The 27,038-nt window shown below is 42.3% G+C and overlaps 1 protein-coding gene across 1 annotated transcript in view; it reads left to right on the top strand.

Moving 5' to 3' along the window:
- Positions 1–27,038, top strand: part of SORCS3 (sortilin related VPS10 domain containing receptor 3) — a 304,754-nt gene that overhangs the window by 241,318 nt on the left and 36,398 nt on the right. Inside the window, exons 11-14 of the mRNA XM_086466346.1 lie at positions 108–210; positions 4,367–4,443; positions 4,552–4,643; positions 9,078–9,185. Of these exons, the coding sequence (XP_086322472.1) occupies positions 108–210; positions 4,367–4,443; positions 4,552–4,643; positions 9,078–9,185 (380 nt within the window). The remainder of the gene's footprint in view (positions 1–107; positions 211–4,366; positions 4,444–4,551; positions 4,644–9,077; positions 9,186–27,038) is intronic.

Below are 27,038 nucleotides of genomic sequence, written 5' to 3'. Positions count from 1 at the left end.
ATTTTCAGAAGGATTGGAGCATCTGTGTGGAGTTGCCTGGGGTTCCTCTGATATTTAACTTGTTGCATATTAAAACCTCTGCTTTTTGTTTTGTTTCCTATCAACAGCCCTTTTGCTCATTGCACTTACATCTGCAACTCTCAGAGAATCCATATACTTCAGGAAGCATTTCCAGCAAAGAGACAGCTCCTGGGCTGCTGGTGGCAACAGGTAAGAACATAAGCTTCTCAGCTCCCACGCATGCCTCACTGGGAGCCTGGGAGTGTATGAGATGTTTCCTGTTGGTGTAAAAGCTTGCAGCTCTGTTTCAGCAAGTGCTGAGCTAATTCGTATTAACTGCCATTTGCTATGGGTTAGGAGAAGGCATGTGGTACCTTCAAAAAAGGTAATGCGTGTCAGGTAATGATTGCTCTACTGTAACCCATATGCAGGTCTAAGCCTACACCTGCAAGGGTTCATTACCAACTGTCATTACTAACTCCTCTCACTGGACATCGTTACAACCACTGAAGTAGGTGTCTACCCATTTGCTGGAATTACCATGAATGAGAATAGGGCCTATAATAATCATGGCTGCACTCCTAGGAGGTGTCAATACATTCCACCTTTTGAGTAGCAAGCCCAGAGTCGTTACAAAGCCTGTCAGGTGAAGCCTGGACTTATGAATGCCTGTCTTGTGCATGGCACCTACTTTCAACATTGTATTGCTCCGAGACTAGCAGCACTTCATCAACACTCTGTGGGTCATTGTTATTGTGAGTTGCTTTGCAAAACAGTGCTTTGGCAGGTCACGATGTTTTAATGGTGACCTGCTGTAATTAATCTGACAATCCTCACAGGCCCTGTGTGCGCACAGCATGCAGCCTAATCAGCATGGATGGGGCTACCAACCACACTTGGACCTCCCACAGCTCTGTGGGAGCTGCTGGGCTAACAAAGTGCTTTCTGAATGGCTGATGCTATTGAAAGCTGGCCTCTGAAGCATGTAGGCTATCCTGCCTTTTCACAGGGAGCCTCCTACATATGCTCAAATATGTCCAAATAGCTTAACCTTTCTTTCTAAGGCTCAATTTATCTCCTTTGTCCTGTTCAGCCTATCAGTGGCTTGCAAGTGTGTCACGTTAGCATATTGCCTAGATGAATTTACACTGTTTTTTTCCCAGCCATTCCCATTCTCATGTCCTTCTGTGCTTCCATGTGTCTGCCGGACTAAGCCAGAACCTGAGAGACAGGTTCCCTTTGTGACATTTGTCTCAACATGGGAAACACCCTGTGACTTCCAGTTTGCTGATCGAGGCCAAATGGGATGAAATAATTTGATTTAAACCTCTAGATATTCCTATGCATAGCCAAGTGGAGTCATCACTCCTGGCAGGTCACACTTGCTAGATGGATGCTTACGAGCAAGCCCTACTCATGATGCTGTGATTGCAGAGGGATTTTTTCCTTCAACCTTTTAGGAAGCAAATAGAGGCAGCAGGACAGTGAGATTCTAGGCATGGATCTAAATTGTTAGTAAATGAGGTTCTTTTCAAGCTGCTAGTGCATGGAATGAATGCTTTCCCAGACTAATAATTAACCTTTAAAAGGCAGAATATAATTTCTGCCTTACTGCTTTGTACAACAAAAAGCTAAACCTGTTGGGAATATACACATCTGTTTCCACTAGCCAGTTTCACAACAGGAAAGTCTCACCATGTTGGCGAGTGTGTTCCAGGAGAAACATTGCAACTTATTCTCACAGGCATTGGCTAGTCAAACACTTTGTGTGTCACTCTTTGATTTACAGTGGTACCTTTCCAGCAATGATTGGAAACTCAGACTCCTGATATGAGGAGAGAGGTTAGATTCTTGCAAAGGGAAGAATTATGTTTTAGTATCTAATTGTACAGCTGCCAAATCTTCTAGACTTGTTTGGGAGTTAGTTATGTTTGGTTGGGTTTAAATCCATGTAGCTGCCAGAAACTAAATGGAGAGAATGAAGAGAATAATGGAATAGGTTTGGACGGAAAAACAGACAGAAGGAAGCAATAGCAACAGAATCTCACCTTTTTACTCTCTTTCCTTGCCACAGTCTGGAAATCTCTGTTTGGAAATTTGTTTTTCCAGTTTTGATATTTAAAAGATGATGATACAAAACCTACACTTCTGTCTTTAAGTCAAAATTCTGATTCTTGAGGACTTCCACTCATGATAAGACACTGGGGTAAACAGACCTTTGGACTGACAGAATAGGTCTATCCTCATGGACCTCAATATCTCTGTAGACTGCCTTTCTATATGGTTTTCCTTGTACCTTCATCTAAAGCAGTTGGTCACTCCTGCTGTTGCCAAGGAAGAAGATGAGCTAGATGGACAGTGTGACATTTCCTACATCCAGAGCACTGATGGAAAATACTTTCTTGAATTGTCCTGCTTCCCTGAGCCAGAAATTCTATTTTTTGGAAACAGTGTTGTCACAACAATGTGACTAGTTGGCTTCCATGATAGTGACAGGGGAGCGTCAATCTGCATCTGGGTTTTAATTTCTCATTTTCAGTGTTAAATGTCAGATATTTAATTAACATTTTTATCTGTGTATTTTTATTATGCTCTTGTTGATGCTACAGATGTGTAAGAGTGCCACCTCTCCGTTTGGTATTTTGAAGAAAACATATTAAGAGTGGCTCTCTGGGTAAAGAATTCATGGGCTTTGAGTAAAGAAGTCATGAGTTTGACCACAATATAGTGGCTCTGGAGTATTATCATTAGGAGGCCTTCTGATGGAGTATCTGTCAGTGTTGATCTGCCTGTTTCCTATGGGACAGATCTTCATACCACCAGAATCCCGCCTAGCACTGATTGAAGGTAGTGTTGACAGACCAGCAGAAAAAAACAGTTCCTGAGTGACTGTGGCATTTTTATTCCTGAACCACTGGATGCGTTGGGAAGTGGGGAGTTGAGAACAAATTAATTTAGAGCAGACCTGCATTGTTCAATGAGCCTGTTGGTTGTGGCAGTTTTAACTATGAAAGCAGAAGCAAGATGCTGACCTCAGGGCAGTGTGGGGAATAAGCTAATAAGATCTATTCAGGGATTGTGCAAGTTTTTCAGGTATTGGGCATCTCTCTCTATTGCAACTATTCGTGGATGCTCAGAGGTTCCAGGGGGCTAGGGATTTAGTCCAAGTTCATTATTTATTCTGTATTAAGGTTCATCACTGTAAGATTTGAGGTTCTCTCTGCCATCTCAGATGAGGGACCTCGGAAAATACCCCATCTCAAGCTCATAGATAGCATCTTCAGATGATGTTCTGCTGTGCTTTCTCTATGTATGGTTGAGGTTGATGTTTGAGCTTTTCTTTGCATTGCTTTGATGTGTGGCATATCCATTCCCTAATGCATGGTGAAGGCAGAGTAGTTCACCCTATAAGGCTGTCAGCAGAACAGTCCCATCATAATGGAAATTACAGGATTAAAGTGAAGAACCGTACAAATTAACCAGTAAATTTAAACTCACAATTTTGGACAGCTAGGTTGTTGAGAACAATCAACATTGTCTAGAATGCTGTTCAGTCTTATATCTACTTCTCTGCTGCAGTCATTTGACTCACCTTAATTCTCTGAGCCATTTCTGCCCCCAGTTGAGGTTCCTACTTAAAGAAACAAGATTTCCTTCAAGTGGAACTTGTATTTTGTTCCATCACAGTCCTCATTAATTGCAAACCATTTGTAAACCTAGGAAGAAACTTTATTTATTTGACTGCAGGTTCTGAGATCAGTTGTGTGCTTGAGCATTTTGACAGAATCTTGAGTAGACTTCTAGCCCCATAATCATGGGCTTCACCTTTAAACTTATCCATATGAGTAATTTCCCTTTGAATGCTCTCCTTTACAGAAGAAGTAGAGACAGAGGTAATTACCTTACCCTTGACAAAGACTGGCAGATCACAAGAGATGCAACTCACCAGCCAGAGCACAAAGACTACAAGTTCGGAGAAAAACGTGTATGGAATGGAATGTCTGGTAGCTGGGGACAGCAGCCACTATTCTAATGATCCGTATGCACCAAATGGGCATGGGGTTTCCTACACAGATTTTAGAATATGTAGGTCCTTGCTAGCATAAGCCTGCCTTTAGTGGCTTGCAATTACGGGCAGTGCTACCTGTTGGGAAAATAAGCTGATAATATTGTTTCTTCCCAGTGTAATTTCTCAAATGGCTCAGCTCTTGTAATGAATGTTGCCACCTGACCATGGTGTTGTTTTTAGATGCAAATAGAGTCAAGAACAGCAACAAAGTATTGATCAGGCCAAGTAATTCTGGTTTCTTGGAAAAATGCAGTTTTGTGTTCATCCATACAAGAATGTCTGATGCTTGTGTTGCAGGCAATATTGGCTCTGAGCTTTCCTACACTGATGTTGGTGTGTTCATCTCTTCTGATGGTGGAAATTCCTGGAGGCAGGTATGTTTTGCAGAGCGGAGGAAAGAATGGAGTCTTTTGCTATTCTTCTTCTAGGTCTTCCCTTCCCAGTGGAGTAGAGTACTTATGCAGTACCTAATTTGTTTGCAGATCTTCAAAGAGGAATACAACGTGTGGTTTCTGGACTGGGGAGGGGCACTAGTGGCCATGAAACACACATCAGTGCCCATCCGGCATATGTGGTAAGGAAACATGTTACTTTGAGAAGGTTTCCTGATGGGGCTAAGCTGATAGTTGTACTAGTATCTCTTGCATCACCTGGTCAACATCTGCTAGTGTCTACAAAATGAGCAAATGAGATCATTCTTATCTGCATTTTACCATCATTTTGGTTTTGTTGATTAATTTAATGATTATTGTACCATTTTATAAATAAAACGGCTATATACATAATCACACATATATATGGATTACTCTTTACGCTAGTAATGTACTGTGAGACTGCAGGTGGGGTATCTTTCCCACAGGCACATATATACTGAGTAAGAAGTCATCCTTTATGCTTGAGGTATTTCTGAGAGGATGCGTCCCTCAGTTCTGCTTTTTGTTTACAGAATTTAGTATTAAACTGGTAAGAAAAATAAAGGAAGGGAGAGGAGAAGGCAGTAGGTGTTGATAAGGACGATAGAGATATGTTGTTAATGTCACTTCTTCTATAGGATTCCACTGTCAATTTTCAGAGATACAGTGCTGGCAACTGAATACCGTTGGAGGTGGAATAGGGCAAAATGATTTTTCAGTTGAAGATACAGTTTTCCTGTAAATGGGTTGTAACAGTGTAAGCACTAAAGATACCACTCAAAATTATCCTCCTCTTAGCCTTTGCCCCTCTCATTCCTGCACCAGCTAAGCATTGGTGAGAGGCATTTGTTTACAGAAAATGTGTGTATTAGCATCACCTCCAGTCTCTGGTCTTGAGTGAAAGAGAGGCATGGCTAATAGACTGCCCTACCCAGCTTCTAATGTTGTTCAGAAGTGAATTAGTTAGAAACAGCCTTCAGAGACAAGATTTGTGTTCCTGTCTGTAAGATTGATTCGTCTCTCAGCTTGATGGTGCTAAGCACATGTCTATCTCATGCTCTTCATGCAGAACAGGAAATATGGCCTTCAGTCAAATAAAAAAACAAAGCAATGGGGTTTGGCAGCGGTGGTGAGGTTTAAGGTCTCCTCTACCTGAGTCATTATTGTACAAAATCCTTCAGTTAAATCACAGTCATTTAGAAGCTGGAGACCTCAAGATAGGATGTCTTTACCTATCACAAGCTAAACATTAATGGCTACTTTTTCAATATGTAAAGCTTTTGGACTTTATATTCCTGACCTAACAGATAAGTCTGGGATGACTGCAACATAGATTTCTGTTAAAGTTTTAATATGTTGCATCTAAGCATGTTTCTTTACCACCTAAGCTAAAAAAATGACTGCTTTAGTTTTGATATGATAGTGGATTGTTAACCACAGGATGTATTTATTATTATTCCTAAGGCTTTGTAATTTTTCTAGGATAGGGGAACCAAGTGCTCGCTAAGCAGTCTGTGCCTCCATGTAGGGTTACAAGCAGGTCATTATATGCAAAATGAGGGTCTTTGTCTTGCTTTCTAGTGTTCAGGAAACAGATTGCTTGTTTTATCATAAGCAAGCTTATTGTAGTCGTACTGAGTCAGGGCCAGGTGTTAGTCTAGGAAAGCAACCTCAAAGCAACCTCTTACCAACAGCCTCCATAACTGGACATATAGAGGAGTATAGTAACAGGGCAAGCCTATAGTAATACTCCCAGCAGACTCCAGCTTTCTGTTTATGGTTAGAGCGTGTTGTTGTGTGACTAGAAACAGCAGTAGGTACATCAGGCTGTGGCAAGTTGAGCTCTGGAAGACTGAAAGGTGAGCCACTTACTGAAAGAGATGTAAGTCATGTATTGACCGTTTATTACTATATTATTCAGCCCAAGTGTAACTGTTTTAATTGTTTCTTACCTTCTGAAGGCTCTTGGGACATAAAAAGCACATTACATACAAGTGCCTGTACTTAGATGTTGGGGAAGATTTGGTCACAGGTTGACTTTCTATAGGAACTGAGAGCCCAGTTCACATTTGCTTTGCAGAGGTTCCTTTCAGACGTTCTCCCTTTCCACTAGGTCTCATGAAGTGGCATGTGCAGTACTGAGTGCCCCACCCACTCTATTAAATAAGTAGTCATTTAGAGCTCTTATCAATAAAGTCCAACAGGTTTTCTCCAAAATTGTACCCTTAGGAGCTTTGGAATTTGCTTCATATTCCCTCGGTTGGCACCTCTTTTATGGGCTGGAGTGGAACAGATTAAAGAGTACATGTATATCTATTAGTTCTCAGGCTGAGACATTGTACAATAAGTTTCATCCTGGACAAAAAGGGGGCAGATAATTGAAAAGCCGAAAGAACTTTAGCTAAGCTAATGAAGCATGCTGTTCCCCAGAAATTGAAATGCTGTTTAGAGAAAGAAGCATGCAAGCAGAACAGCATACAAATGCACAGGTGTATGGGAAGATACATACATTTAAATAAATAGATTTAGGGCAGATAAGCTTTTTGTATGCTGTTGTATTCCCAGCTTTGTGTCTTTGGTCTATAGTCAGCTTCCTATTCTGTCTGATGTGCATTGTGAGTCAGGTGAAGGTGTTTTGCTAGGTGCTGTGAGAGGCAGATACTTGGGGAATGGTGACTGCAAGCCTTGGCTTTCCACACTAGAGATTTGAGACTGGTGTAATGCATTTTTTGTAATACATGTTACACTGGCCTCCTGGTCCTCTGGTGGCGTCTCAGATAGTGTCCCTGATGCTACTTACTTGGAGTGGGGAGGATTCAGTTTCCAGCAAGACCCTCTCAGACAAATTCAGGTGCTCAGATGCATGTGTACACACACACATGTGCATGCCCCCCCAACTTTCCTAACCTGGAAAATAAGACAAACTTCTTTTTACACTCACTTTAAAATGAGAATTGTTTCACGCTATTCAAAGAATAAGTTTGTGCCATGATTGTCTTTTTGGTAATGTCCATTGAGAGTAATCTGTCAGCCTTCACAGCCCAGGTGCCTTGCAGAATTACAGAAAACTCTGTAATGACCCTGCTGGGAGAGGATCAAATAATTTTATAGCAAATAAACCTTTGTGCTTCTCTGTTTGTTCCTCCATTCTTGGTGTAATTTAGAGCTGAAATTCTGGGCAAAAATTGTGTGGGAGCGGTTGTGTGGAGAGTCTTGTGGGGGCAGAGAGAGACTTGATTGCTTTCAGAACTGTTCATGGGCAGCAGCTCTGGGAGCTGGATGCTAACAGCCTGCAGTTTGCCTGTCTTTTCTGCTTGTGTGCACACCCTCCTCTGTCTGTCTTCTGCACTGTTGTGGGCACAGGCTGTCGGGGGGACTGGAGGGCTGGCAGCTCCCTGAGGGCTGGGAAGCTGGGAGCCAACTGAGGTCCTGGGACAGCAGGGCAGGATCTCACAGCCAGAGCCCATCCCACCTCCCCAGCTAGGAGCGGGGCAGCCCCAGCCCTGGGCATCAGGCAGCTCACTAGGGACAGGAACAGGCTGAGGGCAGGCTGGGACATCAGTCTGCTTGTTAGGCCCATGGCTGGTCAGGGCTGTGGCAGAGCTGGAGTTTGCCACTGCCGTGGTGTCAGTGGGACTCCGGGGCTGTGAATGGGTTTGGGGAAGGCCATGAGGGAGGCTGGGGAGGGAGGGGCCACCAGAGTGCTGAGCCAGCCCGTCTGCTGGTGTAGTCAGTTAGACTGTTCATTTACTTAGTCCTTTGCTGTTGTCAGAGATAGAGAGATTGCTGGGGTGTAGCTGAGAGCAGGGTTTGCTAACCCTCCTCTGCTACTCTAAAAGCCTGTTGTACTAACTCTAATTCAACAAAGACCTTGTCAGCTGGGTTAGGGTACACATGATCTTTAATAAAAACAGAAGGTAAGGCGCACAGTGGTTGTGGGTAGGGACAGATGATCAAAAGCCACTGAATTACCCTGGCTTGTCTCTGACAGTGTGAACACTCTTGGCCTCTAAGAAGGGAGATGCTTTAATTTTAACCAGCATACAACTTTGCTGTACAACTGTAACAGGCAGAGAGCACCCAGAATAGCTACTCAGTTTTTGGCCTCCTTCCTTCACCTCTCTGTAAAATGGAGACCACTTCTGAGATGGCAAGCAAAGAAGTCTTAATAGGGCTAGAGGTAGAGGTTGTAGCTAATGCCATATGGCATTGATACGCACATGGGTTGAAACGTCCCGTGGTGCTCAGCAATTTTCATGTATTCAGGCCAGGGCTGCTTGTGCTCTGAGTGATGCCTCATGCCAGGTGCTATTGCAGATCCAGAAACAGGACTTGGCAATGCCCCTTGATCCCTTGAGGTCTGATGTACAGCTGGATCAAGTATATCCATGTACTTACTGCCAATGTTTATACTTTCTGAAGCTTTGATCTTTGAAAGCACACCAAGAGCATGAATTAGTAGGCTGGGAAGTGGCGAAGGTTGGCGCTTGTCTATAAAGCTAGCTGCTGGAGCTTGCATTAGCCAACATTTAATTGTTCAGTTGCTCTAGAGTATGTCTTTTTATGTGTATAAATCTTGTCTGCTTCTATCCCAGGGTGAGTTTTGATGAGGGAAGATCCTGGAGTAAATACAGTTTCACATCAACACCACTTTTTGTGGATGGATCCCTTGTAGACCCTGGCATAGAGACCCAGATAATGACGTAAGTATAGCAGCTCTTAACTTTTTAAAATGTGATAGCAAAGGGGTGCATGGAGATCCCCAAGTGCATGGTGAGCCTCATGGTGTGCAGTGCAGCATTGTGTAGCTGCATATGTGTAGTGTTGTATGAAGGAATGGTGCTGGTCTGTGGGTTTTGCTGATGGTCACAGACCCACATGGAGTGTCCATGCATCATGTGGCAAACAGATGATGGAACCAAACTCTTCCCTATAATGGCAGGAGGTATAACAACAAGAGATGATCCCAAGCTGTAGCTTGGGGGTTCAGATAGGGCAGTAGGTAAATCTGCTTCTCTGGAGAGTGGTGTAGCCCTGGTCAAGTTACAGACAAGTTGTAGTATCACCATCCCTGCAAGTTTTCAAGCCTTGGCTAGATGAAGCCCCTTCTGCCCTGATCTATAGTTGACAACAGCCTGTCTTGGAGTAAGAGCTTGGAGGTCCCTTCTTGTAAATACTGCTGAGATTGTGTTCCCTGCATCTGATGGCCCAGGGAGTGCAGTGCTCTTCAGAGGCCAGAGATCTATATGGTTGCACCTAATGTCAGTTCTGTGCTTGCTCCAGTTGTATAGCTTGACTGTCTTTTGAGATTGCTGCTGGATATGAATGCCCCAAACCTCATTGCTTGCTATCTGCATTGTGGGCTGTACATCTGGTTTTAGCTCAGGCTAAAGGTATTCTCAGTTTGCATGTGCAGAGCTGAGCTCAGAAGAACCTTACTGGTCTGGGGTGTAGTATGTTATGATTCACTCATACCATGGAGAGAAGAGCCTGGGCTGGCACTGAAGGTGCTTGGACCTTTCTCCTCCCAAGAGTGCTAAAGTGCTGGGTAAGGCTAGTGGAACTGGTGGATTAACGTTGGCCCAAGAAAAGGCCAGGATCTGAGTTTTAACAGCCAGGTGAGAGAGGGAGCTTTTTAAGTTCAAAGGCATCTTCAAAGAGTCACCTTACTTCTTGCATGAAGCTCTGGGATTCTGAACAAAGCAAGGACTAGATGCACGGCCTTCATTGCTTGCAGAGATGTCTTCTCACCTGTATTTTGTCTGAGCTGGCTGGAACAGCTTTCTGAAAAGAATCAAGAAAGCAAGGCAGCTAAGATGCCTTAGACTGAGTAATGCCTGCAAAGCATATCTGCAGTGGCATGAAGGAGTGCCTTTGGCTAATCACATCAGACACTGTTGCAGTGCTCCAACTCGGGGACAGGAGATATAAATTTCACCTCGCAGTTGGTTTGCTTTTCCTGCTTTCTGCACCTGCACCAGAAGTTCCTGCAGATTTTCAATACTTGGAAGACAAAAGAGATTCAGGCACAGTATATTTTCTTCTAGGCTTCAGTCCAGCCGCTTACTTATGTGGCAGAAATGTGTAGGTGGATCTCATTGCTGGTGTCACAGGTAGTGACAGACTGAGAGTAGACTGCTGGGTATGTTTGTCATTGGTTTCTGAGGAAGCTTGGATCAAATAAGGGTTGTGTGTCTTGGGCATTTCTGCTAGTGATTTGGATTTATTCCAGCTGGGTTGAGTGATCTCTGTTGGTGTGCCTTTCAAAAACCAGGTCTACATCAGCCTTACAGAAACAGAAGCAACAATGTGGTGAGGGGCAGTCTGTACTTGCTGTTGGGCTCACCTTAGCTGCAAGAAAGGGGCTGGGGGAAGATCCTCTTTTGGCAAAGGGACATTTGAGATGGCTTACTTGCCATCTATGCCATAAAAGAAGTAGAATGTTGGTGCCGTAGTTGTGGAAGGATCAGGAAGGGATAGCCAGCTCCTATATCGTCCATCTATGTCTCCTGTGCTGAAGTGTCTTAAGAAGGTCAGGCTAAGTAATTATATTTATCCTTTATGCCTATAAAGCGTAGGAGTGGCACTCAAGTTTGTTTCCCAACCAGTGCTGGGGCAGAAGGAGGCAGCCTCCCTGTCTGTGTCATGGACAGCTGTTGAGATTTTGTTGGAGTAGAGGTGGTATCAATTCTGGCAGGGCTGCTAGTTTTTCCTTTGCTCCAAAATCATGCCTTGGCTTTGGCTTTTTCTTTGCAAAACTGGAGTACTTGTTTCTGTGGAAGAATATATCTGTGCATCTGCTGCCTTGCAGCAAATATTGCCCCTATTTTTGCAAAGAGCAAAACACAACAGCATATGATACACCTGTGAGCCTTTTCACAAGACTGCTGTGAGCATCCTGTTGGGGAAATATATGCCAATCCCCTGCTAAAGATTCGAGCCTGCATTCTGTTCTCTCTGCACACTTTCCTGCAAATGCAGCAATAAAATATCACTTTCTGTGTTGGTTAATAGGCCGGTTTTCTGTGAAATTCTTTGTGCAAGGCACAATGTGTGTCGCTTTCCAACCACGCACGTGCGTGCACACACACGCACACGTGCAGAGAGATAGATCTGAACTTAAATAAATCTGCATATCAGCACCTTCATTGAAATCAATGGAGCTAATGAGTTTCAACTAGCTGTGGATTTAGCCCATTTACTTTATAAATAAATGCAGTTTTCTTTCGAGATGAAAGATGCATTTTAAATCTAAGGTTATTGTTACTTATATCTCTGTAGTCTTCTGATGGAGAATGTAGGAAGTGAGTTATCTTGCTGAATATTGTGTGTCAGCTTTGTTGAGAGCTGACTCTTGAAATCTTTGCAGGCATATTATTATTATTGCTGTTGTTACTGGTATTGTTTTTACTATTACTGTCATCATTAGCAATTTTTAAAACTATTCTTAATAGTTTGTAAAAGCAATACAAAGAAATTTCACGTGATACTTGCCATAAATGTTTAGAGAAATGTCTACCCACAGTGTTAAAGGAAGTGAGGAGGAAAGAGCCCATTTATAAAGCCCGTATGCAAACCATTTCTGTGCAGCTCACTTAGTATTTCTCACCATGAGAATTTTAGTGAACTCATCTATAAGGGCAGTGTATGGTCAAGCTGAGCTTGTGGAAGCTTTGAGAAGAAATCAATGCCTTCCTGTTGCTGCTGGCCATCTTCTGAACCAAGATAACACATGGTGGTTGGAGGTACATGGAATTTGTGTTTGCGAGTAAAATCCCAGTGATTTCAAGAAGCTGATGAGGGGAGCACAACGGTTTGGGAATTGCATCCCCCAGCTGACAATGGTATCAGTGGGAGCTCTTAGAGTAGAAGCAAGGCTGAGGCAGAGAGAACCAAGACTGTGCTCATATTTGTATGCTGCCAAACTGGGTAGGTTAGTGGCTTTTAAAGATTTGTCTTTCATCCTGGAAAATGCAAAATGTTTCATCTAGTGGTCTCATCTGATTCCTGTTAGGGAAAATTTCTTCCATTGATTTGCATTAAAGTGGTCTGTGTTCAACTCCAAAAAATAATCTGAGGGGAATGTGTATTAAATAGTTGTTTTGCTCCAACTATTATTAACATATTGCATTATTAACAATATTATCATAATACTGTCTTATTAAAATCAGTATATCAGTAGAATGACTATTATTCTCAACCTTCATTTTGTGGCACATCCTGTTAGGGGCTCTCTGGGCTTAGGAAGCAGCAACAGTTTTAGCACAGAATTTCATACTACTTCATGGCTGTTATGTGAGCAGTTGCAGTATCTGTCTGTATTGTACAAGCTTCCCATGTTTTTTGGATCTTGTGTGCTTTGTGCTGTGTATACATGTCCTAAGACAGTCCTAAAGAACTTACCAGTATGTTAAAATCTGTAGATTTGCATGTAGAGGTATTACGTGATTCTTAATATCTTGGTGTACTTTGAATTGTGAGCTGCTTTTAGTGGGGAATTGGACAAGATGTCTTGCAGATGTCTGTTCCAACCTAAATTATACTATGATTTTGTTATTTCTTACAGCTATAAGGGTGCAAGAATGAATTATTTGCTTACAAGAATAGCTGAGTGGGCTCTGCTAGAAATGTAGTTTTCTGACACATAGGGAAGTACCATGAGACTGTGTGAGCTGGTCTAACTTGGAGCTACTGCCTAAACAAGGTGAATCCACTCTCCGTTCCTGCGTTCCTGGCTGATCATCCAACTCTGCAGTTCCTTTTGCTGTTGTTTTACATCTCATCTGACAAGATGGTCAGTTCAGCTCCCTTAGTGTCACAGCACTTTGAGATGTGTACCAAAGCACACTGTGGTATTTAGTGCAGGTGTGTGGAAAGCAGCTGTGGAAAATATCTCGGATGCATAAGGGTGATGGGTTAGGAATATTCTTAGGTGATTCAATGAGTCCCTAGAAAGCACTAGTCTTTTTGAAATCTACAGTTTTCTAACTTCTGTCTTGTAGCCCTCATTGGTGACTAGTATATCTTTTGATGATTTTGTGTTCTAATTGGTCAGATCTAGTATTTCTGTGTTGACAAGACATAGGCACAGCATATTACTTGCCTGAGGTTGTCCATCAGGGGAAAGGAATCAGATTGTATTCCCCGCCTGGTTGATTGTAATATATCCAAACAGAAGCAGTATTTGCTTAAGAAAGTTGCTAGTCTGTACCATTCATATCAGAGACAAGATGTTTTTGTGGGTCCAGAACGGTTCCAGCTCTGACTCATAATTATTACCCCTGCCACATCATCTCCTGTGCTAAGCATCTCTCCAAAACTACATGAAGAGAAATAACCTTTTTGCTTCACAGCCCTGCAGAGCTTTGCTATTTTAGTAGACTCATTATGCGTCTGTGTGTGCAGACACTCATTTATAGATGGGGATCATTAAGTTTGTCTGTTCTGATAAATATGTATTTATGTAGACACGCCCACGTGTGTGTATATTAATATATATGTGTTTCTATGTATGTATACTTAATGATCCATATATATCTGTGTATGCATCATTGAGCATTAATGTTTTTAGTGAGAGGATTTAATACAAGCTGGTCTGCCAACATTGCTGTGACTTCTGTCCTTGCCTATGTGTATGTTAGAAGATGTTCCTGGTTGAAAATGAATAGGTTATGAGTCCTGGCCCTTTCTAACACCTTCTCCTTTACATGGCTATGCAGCTTTACCAGAGATGAAGTGCGAGCGTTTTTTTTCCAGGAGACCCATAAAATTACTGGCAGTCCATCACTGGATGGTAGAAGAGTGGGGCAGAATGAATAAGTAATTGAGAAAAGTTGGAAAAGATGAGGTAGATGCCAGGAGAGGTTTAAGGTGAGGAGAACCTTAACAGCCCAGGCCATACTGAGTCAGACCACAAGTCCCTCTAGCTCAGTTCCATGCTCCAACAGTGGCAAGTAGAGGATGCTAAAAATATATATTTTAAAAAAATATATATTGTACACTTGTACACTTTTCTCATTTACAAATGAGATTTGCAATTAAGAGGCTTTCTTGAACAAATGTAGTATTTTTTGTATTTCTAAAACATTCATGTGTTCTTTTTATTTTTTGAGGTTTTTTCCCCTAAATCCCTTTAAAAATTCAGCAGTCACATTATCGTGTGGCTAGGAATTCTATGAGTTAACTCTTATTCTGAAGAACTGACTGACTTGTGGAAGACATCAGCAAAGTATGTACACATATGAAGTCAACGTGGACAGATTCTGATTAACACTCAGCATAGATTCAGCAGATTGACTATGAGAGAGGGGCAACAGCTCCCAGGTCCAAGCTCCAATCGAGTTCAAAATTACATGGGAGCCAACAGTCATTTTCCTGTCACTTTCTGATAAGGTGATTATCATCTTTCATCTTCAAGCAAGGCAACGTTCACTGGCTTCTGCTCAGGTCTTGCTGTCACATTTAAAAGCTGATAAAGGAAAAAATTACAAGCTGACACGACATCCTTGAAAGATTCTGCCCCTTTGCTTAGGGGTAGGGAGCTGTGGATCTGCCACCTCTGAGTGCTTGTGCTGCGGAAAGCAAGGGAAAAACAGAGAGGTGACAGAAAATAGTGCCTTTGCTGGGATGTGGTCAGAGGAGCTGGTCTTCTCCCTGCTGGGACAGCCTTCGCCCTCCATAGCTGGTAGCCCTGCTAGCAATCTCAGCAAATGAGAGAAGAGGTGAGTGGATGGCAGAAATATGAAGAGATTGTTTTTCCTAGAAGGAACTGAGGTTCTTGTCCAACATGCATAAGGAAAAGACACAGAGTTCCTCAGTTTCTGTGCCCTAGCAGAGGCCTTAAAGCTCTCCCGCCATCAATCTAGTCTCTTTTTGCTTCACTCTGCTTGAAAGCAGGAGAAAGAAACTGTCTGAAAAAAAGACAGGTTTTCTTCTGCCCTTACAGCAGCCTTCCAGTACTTCAAGGGGGCCTACAGGAAAGGTGGGGAGGGACTCTTTATCGGGGTTGTAGTGATAGGATGAGGGGTAACAGTTTCAAACTGAAAGAGGGGAGATTTAGGTTAGATCTTAGGAAGAAATTCTTTACTTAAGGGAGGTGAGGCACTGGAACAGGTTGCCCAGAGAAGTTGTGGCTGCCCCCTCCCTGAAAGTGTTCAAGGCCAGGTGGGATGGGGCTTTAAGCAACCTGGTCTAGTGGGAGGTGTCCCTGCCCATGGCAGGGGGGTTGGAACTAGATGGTCTTTAAGGTCCCTTCCAATGAAAGAAAATTTGGTGAAGAGGGAGCAAAGATTTCACCAGAGGTCTGTAGAAAGTTAAATCCAACTTGCAGCCCCCAGTGCAGAAATCCACAGAAGGGATCATGTGCGGGGGCTGTTGTACTGAAGGATTCTGAACTCTATCCTTGTTTATCTTCACTTCTTTTGAGAACCAGGGCTGACCAGCCAGCCTGTGCGTACTCTCAGGCCTACTGAAACTGGGGGGTTTTTTGGAAGACTGGAGGGCAAGTTTCAAAACCTGGTTTATCCAAGTTGCCTAAGTACCATTAGATACCTAGAAAGGACTGGTAGGCTTTAATTGTAGTCCCTACTGTGGTTTTATCTCACATTTCAGTTTTCCTTTCTTTTTATGTTTATTGCAATATCTGTTTGTGGTGCGACCGGCTTTATTATTGGCTATGGATTTTACTGCAAGGCTCCGATATGTCCTTGTCAGTTCATTGCACTGTCCTCACTCAAGGGGCTGTGCAAACTGCAGTGCATAAACCTACATAAGGACTCTTCAGAACAGGATCCATGAAATTAAAATGAGTCTGTGAAAATAATGACTGCACCCAGAAAGAAAAGTAAAATTTAGAACTTGATCTGAGAACAAAAGCTACAAATATAATTATTAAGTTAGGAAACCAAGATGATTGAGAGGATATTGGCATTTGCTATAGTGAGCTGCATTCCAATATCATCTGATCTAATTTCAAAACCTTCTGGAAGTAATGAATAGCTGGGACTTTGCGAGAAAATGATCAGTCTGCTAATTCCATCAAGTGACTTTACAATGGACAACAAAATGTGTGTTATAGGAATTCCCTTTTTATCCCAGCAGATGATCAGTTTATAGCCTGGAGTAAGACAGCTGATTATCCATATCATTGTCTTCATTTGCTAGACTTAAAAACATTATTAATGATCACAGATTAATCAGTGTTACTTCCTCCTACTAGAGGAGTACTCTATTTGTTAGCCTTTGGATTGCTGCATGAATTCACCTAAACAGCCTGCAGAGGCACAACATTGATTATGCTGCTGGTACTTGCAGTATGAGCTGAGGTCTTTCTGTGGCACCTGAATAGACAAATCAGGTGGTGAGAACATCTGCTTAGAGTAATTTTTCTCAGACAGCATCGTGTGATTCATTGGACCTTAGGAAGAGGATGTCTGTGACCTGAGATCAGTTACCAGCAGTTGCGCCATGCACTCGGAAGATTCCTGACAGAAGCCATACCACGTGGAGAAGGCATTGGGCTCTGTGGCATGTATTGTCTATCTTTCGCTTCCTGGGGCAAACATAGCTCTCATTGGAGTCAAGTGCTATTTATGGACAGTAGATCAAATACACTAATGAAATCAACATCGTTAGTTGTATTCTGCAGGTAGGGAAACTGAGGAAGACCAAGGGATCTGCGCATGGTCAGTCACTCAGCAGGCTGACCTGGGGAGAGCTTGGCATTAAATCAGGTCTCCTGAGTCTCAGATGAGTACTCCACTGTGCAGACTTTTCCCATTCCTTAAGGGGGAAGATGCTGAGTCATGTCTGTAATGCTCAGACAAGGTGGATGGAAAGGTAAGCATGTGCAGGAAGGAGGACTAGAAAAAGGTGATGACTAGAGGCTTTCATTCCCTGAAGTGAGTAAAAAAAAAGCCCTTATAGAAGGAGCCAGAATAAGCAGCAGGTTGATACATGATTTGTTTTCCCTAAGTAAAAGGACAAGTTTTGCCTGATGACAATACAGTCCAGATATTCTCCTTTAGAGACTAATGTGCTTTATTTCTCGTGCTTTTAAGTAAGAATAGATGCATTATAGGTCCTGTGCTGTCCTCCTGCTAGCAGCTGGGCTGGGCTGTACACAGCATTCAGGCCTGGTGTGCAATGCACAACCAGGGGTAGAGTGCTGGGCACACATATGTTCCTCAGAGTCTTTTACCTTTCTGTTAGAGTAAGCTGTGATCTGGTGCCCTCATCCCACCAGCCCTTGAGGGACTGAGAAACCAGATGGCCTCAGCACCTTTTCAGCTCAGCCCAGTCCTGATCCTGCATGGGACAGAGGGTGGTACAGCACACCAGCTTATCTGGAAGCTGGGAAGACTCAGCGCTGGGTTGGCTGCACAGTTCACTCTAACAGATTTGTTATCATTGGGCTGCAGTGAGTGGTGGAGAGCAGCTGTTCAGAGGAGCCATGCTTTAGTTTGAGGTAGTGCTGTAAGCCTTAATACCTATGAACAGTTTGTCCTCATATGATCATTGTACATGGTTTCCTTGTTTCGTGATCCCTTTGACCCAAATCTGTGAAAATTCCCCCACTATAACTGGTCAGCCACCTCGTCATGCTGTTGCCCAGACAGATACAGATCTCATCCCCTCTTCTGAGCCTTATTCTCTCTGATAACCTTTGCCAAGCAAAGCTTGTCACCCTGCTACACCACAAACTGTCCCTGTCACATGTGTTTGAAGCTTGCATGTTCTGAGCAAAGGCTTCCACATTTGTGTTGGACATCTCTGGTTGGAAAAACCTGATTCATAGGATGGAAGAGTGAAATGACTGAACATGCTGTGTTATCCAGCTTCTGGTAAAGGGGCAGCACCTACTTCTGTTGGGACCGCAGACCCATTAGTGGAGGAAACAGTCACATTGCTGATACCTGCCAGTATCTTTTCTAGAAGAGGGAGGCAGCATCTTCAGGTTTCAAAGCTGTCAGAAACTGGTTGTCTTTCATGAGTGCTTCGAAGAAGAGAGAGAACACTTCTGAAAAACAGCATTAAAAATTAACGTGCATTCCCATCCCCCTTCCCAGGTGTCTCACACTCCCTTTCATGTTGCTAGGATTTCTTTTGAAGCAATTGTCATGTAAAGTGGTTCGGGAACATTGGCAATAAATTTTTTAGAGACCAGATTTCAAAAGGTTTGGTTTGTCATTCAGTAAGTTCTTATTTTGACAGCACTTTCTATTTAAAAAAAAATAAAAAAAAATCCGTCTCCCCTATTGCCTTGTGCAGTATTTGTGCAGCTAATGGAGAAATCAAGCCCAAACTGTAGGGCTGCTTCGTAATTATACATTCTGCAGATTACTTACTAATTGCACTTGGCATTACTTGCTAACTAAAAGATCATGCTGTACCATGTCATTTGCAGTGGTTTTCCTTTTCTGCTGGCACTTTAAAGGAAGTGCCCATTGAGCTGATGAATACTCCCAGGACTGTTTTCCAGAGCTGAGGGAAAAGGGTCTGCCATGATTGTACTGCAGGATTTTTATTGCAAGATTTTGTTTTTTACTCTGTATTCACAGAAACCCTTCCCCTGCCCCATCTCCTCTCTCCCTGCTGTCCTGGAATCTGGCAGTGGTGCAGCCTTCCATGGCCAGTTCAGTATGGATTGCTAGTCAGGGAATCTGGCCAACACTTTAAATTTCTCTTCTGTGGAAAATCTTCATGACACTCAGTTTCACCTGGAAGTGGAAATAAACCACTTCCTTCAGATTTCATCTGCCTGAGAAATTCTGTGAAATTCTCACTTGACCCTTCCCCTTGGGAAACAATACAGACCAAGATTTTCTTGAACAAATTTGTCATCATGCAAGCTGCTGTCTGCTGTTGGTATATTCTTGGTAGTTTCACTGCTGTTGTTTTTTCTCCCTCTGAATAGTAGCAGTAGAACATGGCTTTATATCTGAGATGGTCTATGGGAATTATACTGATTTGTATCAGCCAAAAATCTAGATCCAAATTGATCGTAAATTTTATGTGGAAGAAAATGTCACTCTTCTTTCTAGAAAAAAATGTCATTTTTCTTACTCTCTTTCTATCCACAGACAGAAGTACAGCAGCCTGAATCATCACCCAGTTGCCCTCAGGCTACTGTTCCTAGTTAACAGGTCAGCCAAAAGCAACTGAATTAAAAGCTCCAAAGTGGCTCTTAAAGACCATATTTATTGTTTAGGAAAAAAAATAGACAGTGTCTTCTGTTGGCAATTGCCTTCCTTTCCAGTGTCATCTTTCATCTTTTATGTTTCCTTTGTTTCCAGTCTCTTGCTCCCTGCATCATCTTGCCAGTCAAGAGATAGCATAACTCACTCTCCCTCTTCCACTCTCCCTAATTGCTGGTCTGTGTCTCTTTCAATTAGGTTCTACTTCCTTGTCTCAGTCCCTTTCCATCCAATTTCCATGTAACTAGTGACCTCATTTAATGCTAATTCCATCTAAACCCTAATAAAAAAACAATTGGGAGGTTACACAGCCCATTTGGTTTTCTCTAAAGTCATGATTTATGTTTAATTCATGGAGAAATAGCTCATCTCTCACTCCCCATTCATAAAAACTAACCCCGCCAGCACAATTTACAACTGTTCCATTGCTGCTTGTGTGCTTTTTGCCCAAACAGTTCAGCCTGCACATGGGAGCTAGTCTTGCTTTAATGCTACTTTCTTACACAGAGATGGCTTCAGGTCCAGGTTTCATAATCGATCCTCTTTTTTTGTGTGAAATTGTCAGCATTTTCTTTTAGTGTCTCAGAAGCTATAAATGTCAACAAGTGATGGAGGTACCTTTATGTACCAAGTCCTTCTGTAAGTATGTGCACTGAGCCAGGATCTCTAGCATAGGGTCACCATTTTCCCAGCTAACATAGGACCAGAGTAGGCTGGCTAGTGGGGAGAATAATCAAAAACAAATCAAGGCAATTATGGAAGTGAAAGAACTTTGTACAAGGATGCAGTCAATTCTCAGCTAGAGCTAATATGTTTGGCTGGATTTTTCTGCCAGTCCATCCCCCCACCTCTGGTCTATGTTACCCAGAACTCTGGACCAGAGAAAATGGCAGCAACCGGTTTGTGTTGCCTTCATATATTCATGCGATGCTGATCCTGAACTAATCAGTTCTCCTGGAGCATGGAGCACTGGGATATAAAGTAAATAACCAACAGCAAACCCCAACTCAGATCTGTCTAGGCTTCTTAGCTCCATCTCAGTGCTGGTTGTGTAAGTGCCGAAATAAGTCTTACAGAAGAGCCTTATTCTCCAAACATGCCAAGAGCCACAGGAATGGAAATGCAGAGCTTAGACATATGCAGGCTTTACCTGTCAACCGCTCAGATCCACATCTATGCAGCATGCCCAAAAGTTAAATGGCTTTAGAGTTCATGAGAGCAGTCTGGCCAAATTTTTTGCACTGGTGGGTCCAAGCTGATGCTGCATGGACCTACCCTGGGTGACTATGAGTCAGACCATCTGATACCTATCCAAGCTGTTTGTAGAGAGGAACTCTCCAGTTTGTGCTGTGCCACTACGTTGTGGGTGTCATTGACCAAGCTCTGCTCCTGAAACCCCATTGGTGATATCTGGGAAGAGAGGTTCCCCTTGGATACTTGGTTAGCTCTTAATATTGCAGCAGTAGCAAATTGTGCTTCTCTTTGCTGGATATCAAAGAGAGAATGAGCACCTTCAGCTGTGGTGGATTAACTGTTCAGTGCTCCTGTAGCTGTGATTGCCCAGGTCTGGAGCTCCCCCTGTTTTTGGTGAGAGAACTTCATTCCCTCCCAGGGACTAGGAAAAAGGAAACAAACACGCACTTGTTTCCCTCTCAGGAGGTGGTTCTTCCAGACTGTGCTTCATAGCCCTTCTTGGGTTTGCCCATTAAATAGCCACTTCTGGCACAACCTGTTAGAGGCACAGAGGTAAATAAAGAGGAATTTTAACTGAAATCAGATGTCAATCTTGCTTCACTTTCTTCCTCTCTACATTCCTACAACAAAAGCACAGATTCAGGTCAGCTGAAGCATTTAGTGATTTGGGGAATTTTACTATTGGGGATTTTTTGCTTGCTAAGATACTTCACTTCCTCTGTGAGCATTTTCCTTTTACAATAAAAGGGGGAAAAAAGCAACGCTGGTTTCAGGCTTTCCTAAATGAAACAGTCTATTTATTATGACACTGCAGTTAGCTTTTCTTTCAGTATTCTCAATTAAAATATACATTTCTATCTGGTTTTCTGTTGATCTATCCATTTCTGTTGGTTCTCTTTCTATCTGGTTTTCTGTTGATCTATCCATTTATCTGCTTGTGTAGTTCATCTCAAAAGGTGCTGTCTATTAAGTATATTATATTTTTTGCTTTTATTTTATTTTTAAATATTCAAAATGCTTAAAACTTAAAGCAGTCTATTCTGTAGGACTAATCTTGTTGAAATCTGGCTTCAGAGGCCCCTAGGTTACTTTGTGAGAAGCAAAATGAGATACCTTTTCATCTCTCTCACCTTGTTGATGTCCAGTGAAGGAAAAATGTTTCAGAAAGGATGGTACATTTGATGTTTTGTGTAGCGAAGATGACTTTATCAGCTGCTTCCTTCCTTTGTGTCTTCAGTCATCTGTCTCACTGATGGGCACTGCTGAGTACAAAAGGCCTTACCAGATACTTTCACCATTATCTCCCATTAAATGCAAAGGAGCTAGGCTGACTAGTGAAGGTGAAAGTCCTCCATCTATATCCAGACTAGACCAGCCAAATACAGACAGCTTCAATGTATGCTTGCTCCATATAATGTCCTGCCAGTTTACTTCAGAAATGATAGAAGGGGACTTGATTAAGGCATGAGAAGACATTTCCATTTCCATGCTTGGGCAGCTTGCCTGAAACTGCCAGTAAGGATAGATCCAGATGGATACAGCTCATGCCTTTCTTGTGAGCAATGCAGGAGCTACTACTGGAGAAGATCTATTTCTCATACCCTAGACAGGGACAGAGATTGAAGCTATGGACCAGAGGTGGATGAGTTGTTATCTTGTGCCCTCAATTCATTCTGTTGACCTGTCGGGAATGAGCAGTATTGAATTACATAAAAAGCACAGCTGTCAACAATGCAAGGAATGATAAGGCAAAAGCAATGCAATTTTAAAAAATAACACTGTATAAATGTAAAAAGCCTTTTAAATAGTTCCTGCATAAGGTTATTCAGTCAGTATATACCACATTTGTAAGTTATTGTGTATTTAAAAAATTAATGAAAGGTGTAATTATAGAAGCATTGCCAATGACCTTTTCCAAAATGACTCTGTCATGAATCTGTAAGCATTTCAGAATTGTTTTCCAGGTTTCTGATAATTTTTCTGAAAATTAATGACATCCAGCCCTGGCAATAAAAGCCTTGCCTTGTTTCTCCAAAGAAAGGATTTGGAAGCATTTTCTGGTTTCTTAGCAGTGGTTTCACTGTGAGTTATGCATAGAGCCAGTTAAGAAGATGCTGTCCTATTAGCTTAAGATTTTATGTGGAGTTTTAACTGCTTACTCTGAGGGACAGAACAAAATCTGTCCTGTCTAAAGCCTGTAAATTACCGTTCCATGGCTTAGGTTGGAGCAGCTTTGTTAAATGGAACTTAGTCAGAAGACTGACTGTCTAAATGCCATCTGGGCTCTTGTATTTATTGCTTCTCAAGGACTTCCAGATCAGACTGCTTAGATGGAAAAAATAAAAACATACTTTTTGTGTTGGCTTCCTGGAATTGGACCTTGAAAACCCAGCTCTCTTCTTTTGTCTTCTATCCTTGCAACAAGCAATTAAGAGCTTTCAGTTAGACCATGGTAGACAAAGCTATTGAGGCAAAATTCATAGTACTTTGTGTCCCCTTTTCTCCTGTATCATCTTGATAGTTTATCTATATTTATTTTAAAAATCCACCTTCTTGATTTAGTGAGCAGATAAAGTAAATGAGAAACAAAGGCACATGGGAATCAGATAAGATAAATGAGATGGTATCTTCAAAGCAATGTGGGGACTCACCAGTTGAGTAGGGAAACATAAACTCCCACCAGTCTCTTTTTCCATCTCTTTCCTTGGAACTTGTTTTGTCCAGCCACACTGGATACAGAAATCTAGATGTACGTACTGGTGTGCTTAATGCTAAGCGTGTATTGATAGCCGAACGCTAGCAGTTTTAAGATGTTGCAGTGCTTTTCTGTTTGCCCAACCCTCTCTGTTGGGCCTGGCCACCCCAAAACAGATAGGGTTGGGAGAGGTCATATGCATGCACCTTACTGACTGTGGAAAAATATCCAGTGATGTAGTTCACAGAACTGATGAAAGCGGGGTTCAGTTGCAATACCTGATGTTGCTTGGCCAGCGGTTTTTCCCTGTGATGCTTTGCTATCGCGTTTTTAATTCCACAAAAAAATAAGGGTTTTCCACATTTCCCAATGAAAACCGTTTGAGAGTCCAGTGGAGCCCCACAGATAACGTAACACTCTTTTCCATTCCATATGTTTGCTTACTCTCATAGAAGTTTCAAATGCATAGCTGAGTCATCTTGAAATGTAAGGTAACCTTCATCATGTTGGCTGGTCAATCAAAAAGTGCTGTAGGTGTCCGGGTTGCATTTATTATTGGTGAGCAGCACTCACAGGGTGCAGTTGCTTGCTAGCTTCTCTGCATATGAGCAGCTCTTATCTCTGAAGGCTGCACTGCAATGGCTGATCAGGCTTAAAAAGCTTTTTATTAGCAAGGGCGGGGGTGGGGGGGAGTTACTACTTTAGGAATCAGGTGACCCAGAACCATCTCTGCAGCAGAGGAAAACATCCTTCTCTGTTCACACTCCTCTAATTACATTTAGTGCAGTATTGTTTCCATATAAATTACAGCAATTATATACAAAGATCTTCTTTGAAATCATTTAATTAAAGAGTAGCTAATGCTCTGTGCTTTTGGAATGCTAATATATTGCCTTCTACTTAGGAAACTTTGTTTATTTGGTTAATTATCATCATCACAGAAGAATTTCAAGGGGGGGGGGAAGTGGGTTAGCTTATTTTAATACATTTAAAAAGCAAGTGGTTCTGGTGGTTTTTGTAAAGCACAAAGAAGCCTTTTGCTCTTCTGCTGGACATTTAGCTAAGGGTCAGTCTGAAGAACATTTTACTTGAGATGCATTGGCTGCCAAGGTGTTGGGTTTCCCCAGCCGTGTTACCTTCTGGGTTCAGGCAAGTGTTCTCCCCTTCTCTTGCTGTTTTCTGTGTAATAAACACCCAGGTTATATCCTGAACTGGTGTAAATCTGCTAGTCTAAATGATTTCTGCCTGCTGAGTTGCTGCTTTGCAGGAATGACGTTTTCGTCATGCATCACATCCAGAACAAACAAGGTTCATGGGAGAGCTGCTCAGCTGTGCAATAGTTCTATGACCAGATGTGTACTCTGAGTATGTGCTGAAAGCAGTTGTGGCATAAGAGCTGTTGGGATTTACCCAGTGCCATGGAAAGTGGGGTGGGGAACTGGAGTTAGAACTCCTACTTGAGTAAAGTTTCAGAGGCCTTCCTCATCTCCCCTTTGTGCTATTTTCCATTCCTCCCTCTCCCTCCTTCTCCCAATAAGTGCCCTGGCACCCCATATTGCTATGGCTTCCTTGTTCTAGGATGTGCCTTCTGTGCTGAGGAACAGGAACTGCAGTTTCTTCTGTAGCTTTGCCTGATTGCAGTGGTGTTTCATATCACTAATACCCCACAATTAGGACTTCACTAAGAAATGTTCTGAAGAGCCAGCAACCTACCTCATAAATCCATTCCACCACACAGGTCCTACCCCACCTACTCATTTCTAACTTGTATACACAGTTGTCACAGGTTCTTCTTGCATTGTATCCGCTCCCTTTCTTGTCAGCTTCTTGGAGTTTGCCTCTGTGAGGCAGAACTTTGATATAAAAAGGTGTACACAGCAAACCCAGAGCTCTAGGCTCTCAGATCTCCCCCACCACGTCCTTCTCTCCCTGATACCCATGAGCTGAGAAAGGTCTAAATGGGAGAATATGACTGATTCTTGGCTGGTCTCTATTTCATGGAAAACAGCACAATGCAGAGGAATTTCAGTGCAGGCTACCTTCTGCAGGAGGAGTCATTTGGGCAGTGAGGGAACAGCAAAGCCAACAACTCTGTGTAATTACGCTGTAAATTAAGATGAACTAGAGTAAAGAATGGTAGCACACTGGGGACATAGCAGAATCTGGATTGCACTCAGTGCTTGGAAACTCAATAGAAGTTTTCTCTTTTGTTTCTCTTTTGCTTTCACAAGGAAATTTGTAAATCATCTGTCTCTCTTCCTCTTTCTTTTTTAGTCTGGAATAATTAAAATAACAGAAACCTTAATCTCATAAGTGGCTTCGGTAAAAATGTAGGTTAGTGAAAGATTTGGTATAATGAAAAAACCCCGTTATTTCTCTGCCCTCTAATCTCCCAATAGGGATGGTATAATGACATTTCATGAGTGTCAGAAAAGATTTGGATTTCAGTACAGTTTTTGAAAATCTGGAACTTGTATTTTAGGTGAGGTTTTAGGTTCTTTTATAAATTTGAGATAGCTAAGACATTGTCATGTTATAGCGACAAATGAACTTGATCATTGTTGAGGTTTTTTTTTGTTTGTACTGAGATGTTCCACCTGCCAATGAGAAGCCATAGTTTTGTTCATGGCTTTTAAAGTCTGATCACCTATCCTAATCTTCTCCTATTACACGCCTCTTTGGAAATCCAGATGCAGTTGATTGAAAACCTGCTCCTTACTGAGAAAATCACAGTTGGCCAAGGGAATAGGAAACTGTTACTTGGTCAAAAATTGAGCACCCTGCAGCACTCACGCAATGTTTCTGGATAGATGGAGTCTTTTGTCTGGGTACCTGTTGCTATTTATTAATTAAACCATGTTTTCGCTATGATTTTGCTTTCTTTGGTGAAGGTGTGAACTTCCAACATGTAGACTCCCTTAGTGTTTGTGGTGATGGTACTTTGGTGATGTATACCATCAGTGCTCATCGTTGCTTTGGTCCTTCCCTTCTAGACACTTAAGCAAGCACACAGCTTTCCCTGCATGTGAAGGAGAGCCATATAGTTGGAATTTAGAGAGACCTGTGTTCAACAATCAGCTCTGCTGCTGATGTTCTGGTCCAAGCCTGAGCAGAAACCTCTGGTGCTATGCAATTTTATATGATCTCTTTCATCATTCCATTTGTAACAGATCTGTGCCACAGTTTTAAATTACAGCCCGAGTCCTTCCAGTATTTTTTGAGTGCTAAGCCTTCAGCTCCAACTGCTCCTGTATACTGCCTTACACGGTATGAGCTCTGTGTTGCCCTGGAGTTGCGTGGGAAAACGTGTAATTTTCATCCCAAAAATCAACTTATTGCTTATTACTTAGCTGGATGAACCATGGAGTGTGATCAGTGACTGCTGATGATAAGTGACCTACTCAAAATAATTAAGAAAAATTTCTACTGATAACCTTACAGTGATCATCGTTTGTAATTCCATTCCAACTGGC

This window comes from Leptosomus discolor, chromosome 6, assembly GCF_034619465.1.
Source record: "Leptosomus discolor isolate bLepDis1 chromosome 6, bLepDis1.hap2, whole genome shotgun sequence".
In the NCBI taxonomy this organism is placed as follows: Eukaryota; Metazoa; Chordata; class Aves; order Leptosomiformes; family Leptosomidae; genus Leptosomus; species Leptosomus discolor.
This window is presented reverse-complemented; position numbering and strand designations above follow the sequence as displayed.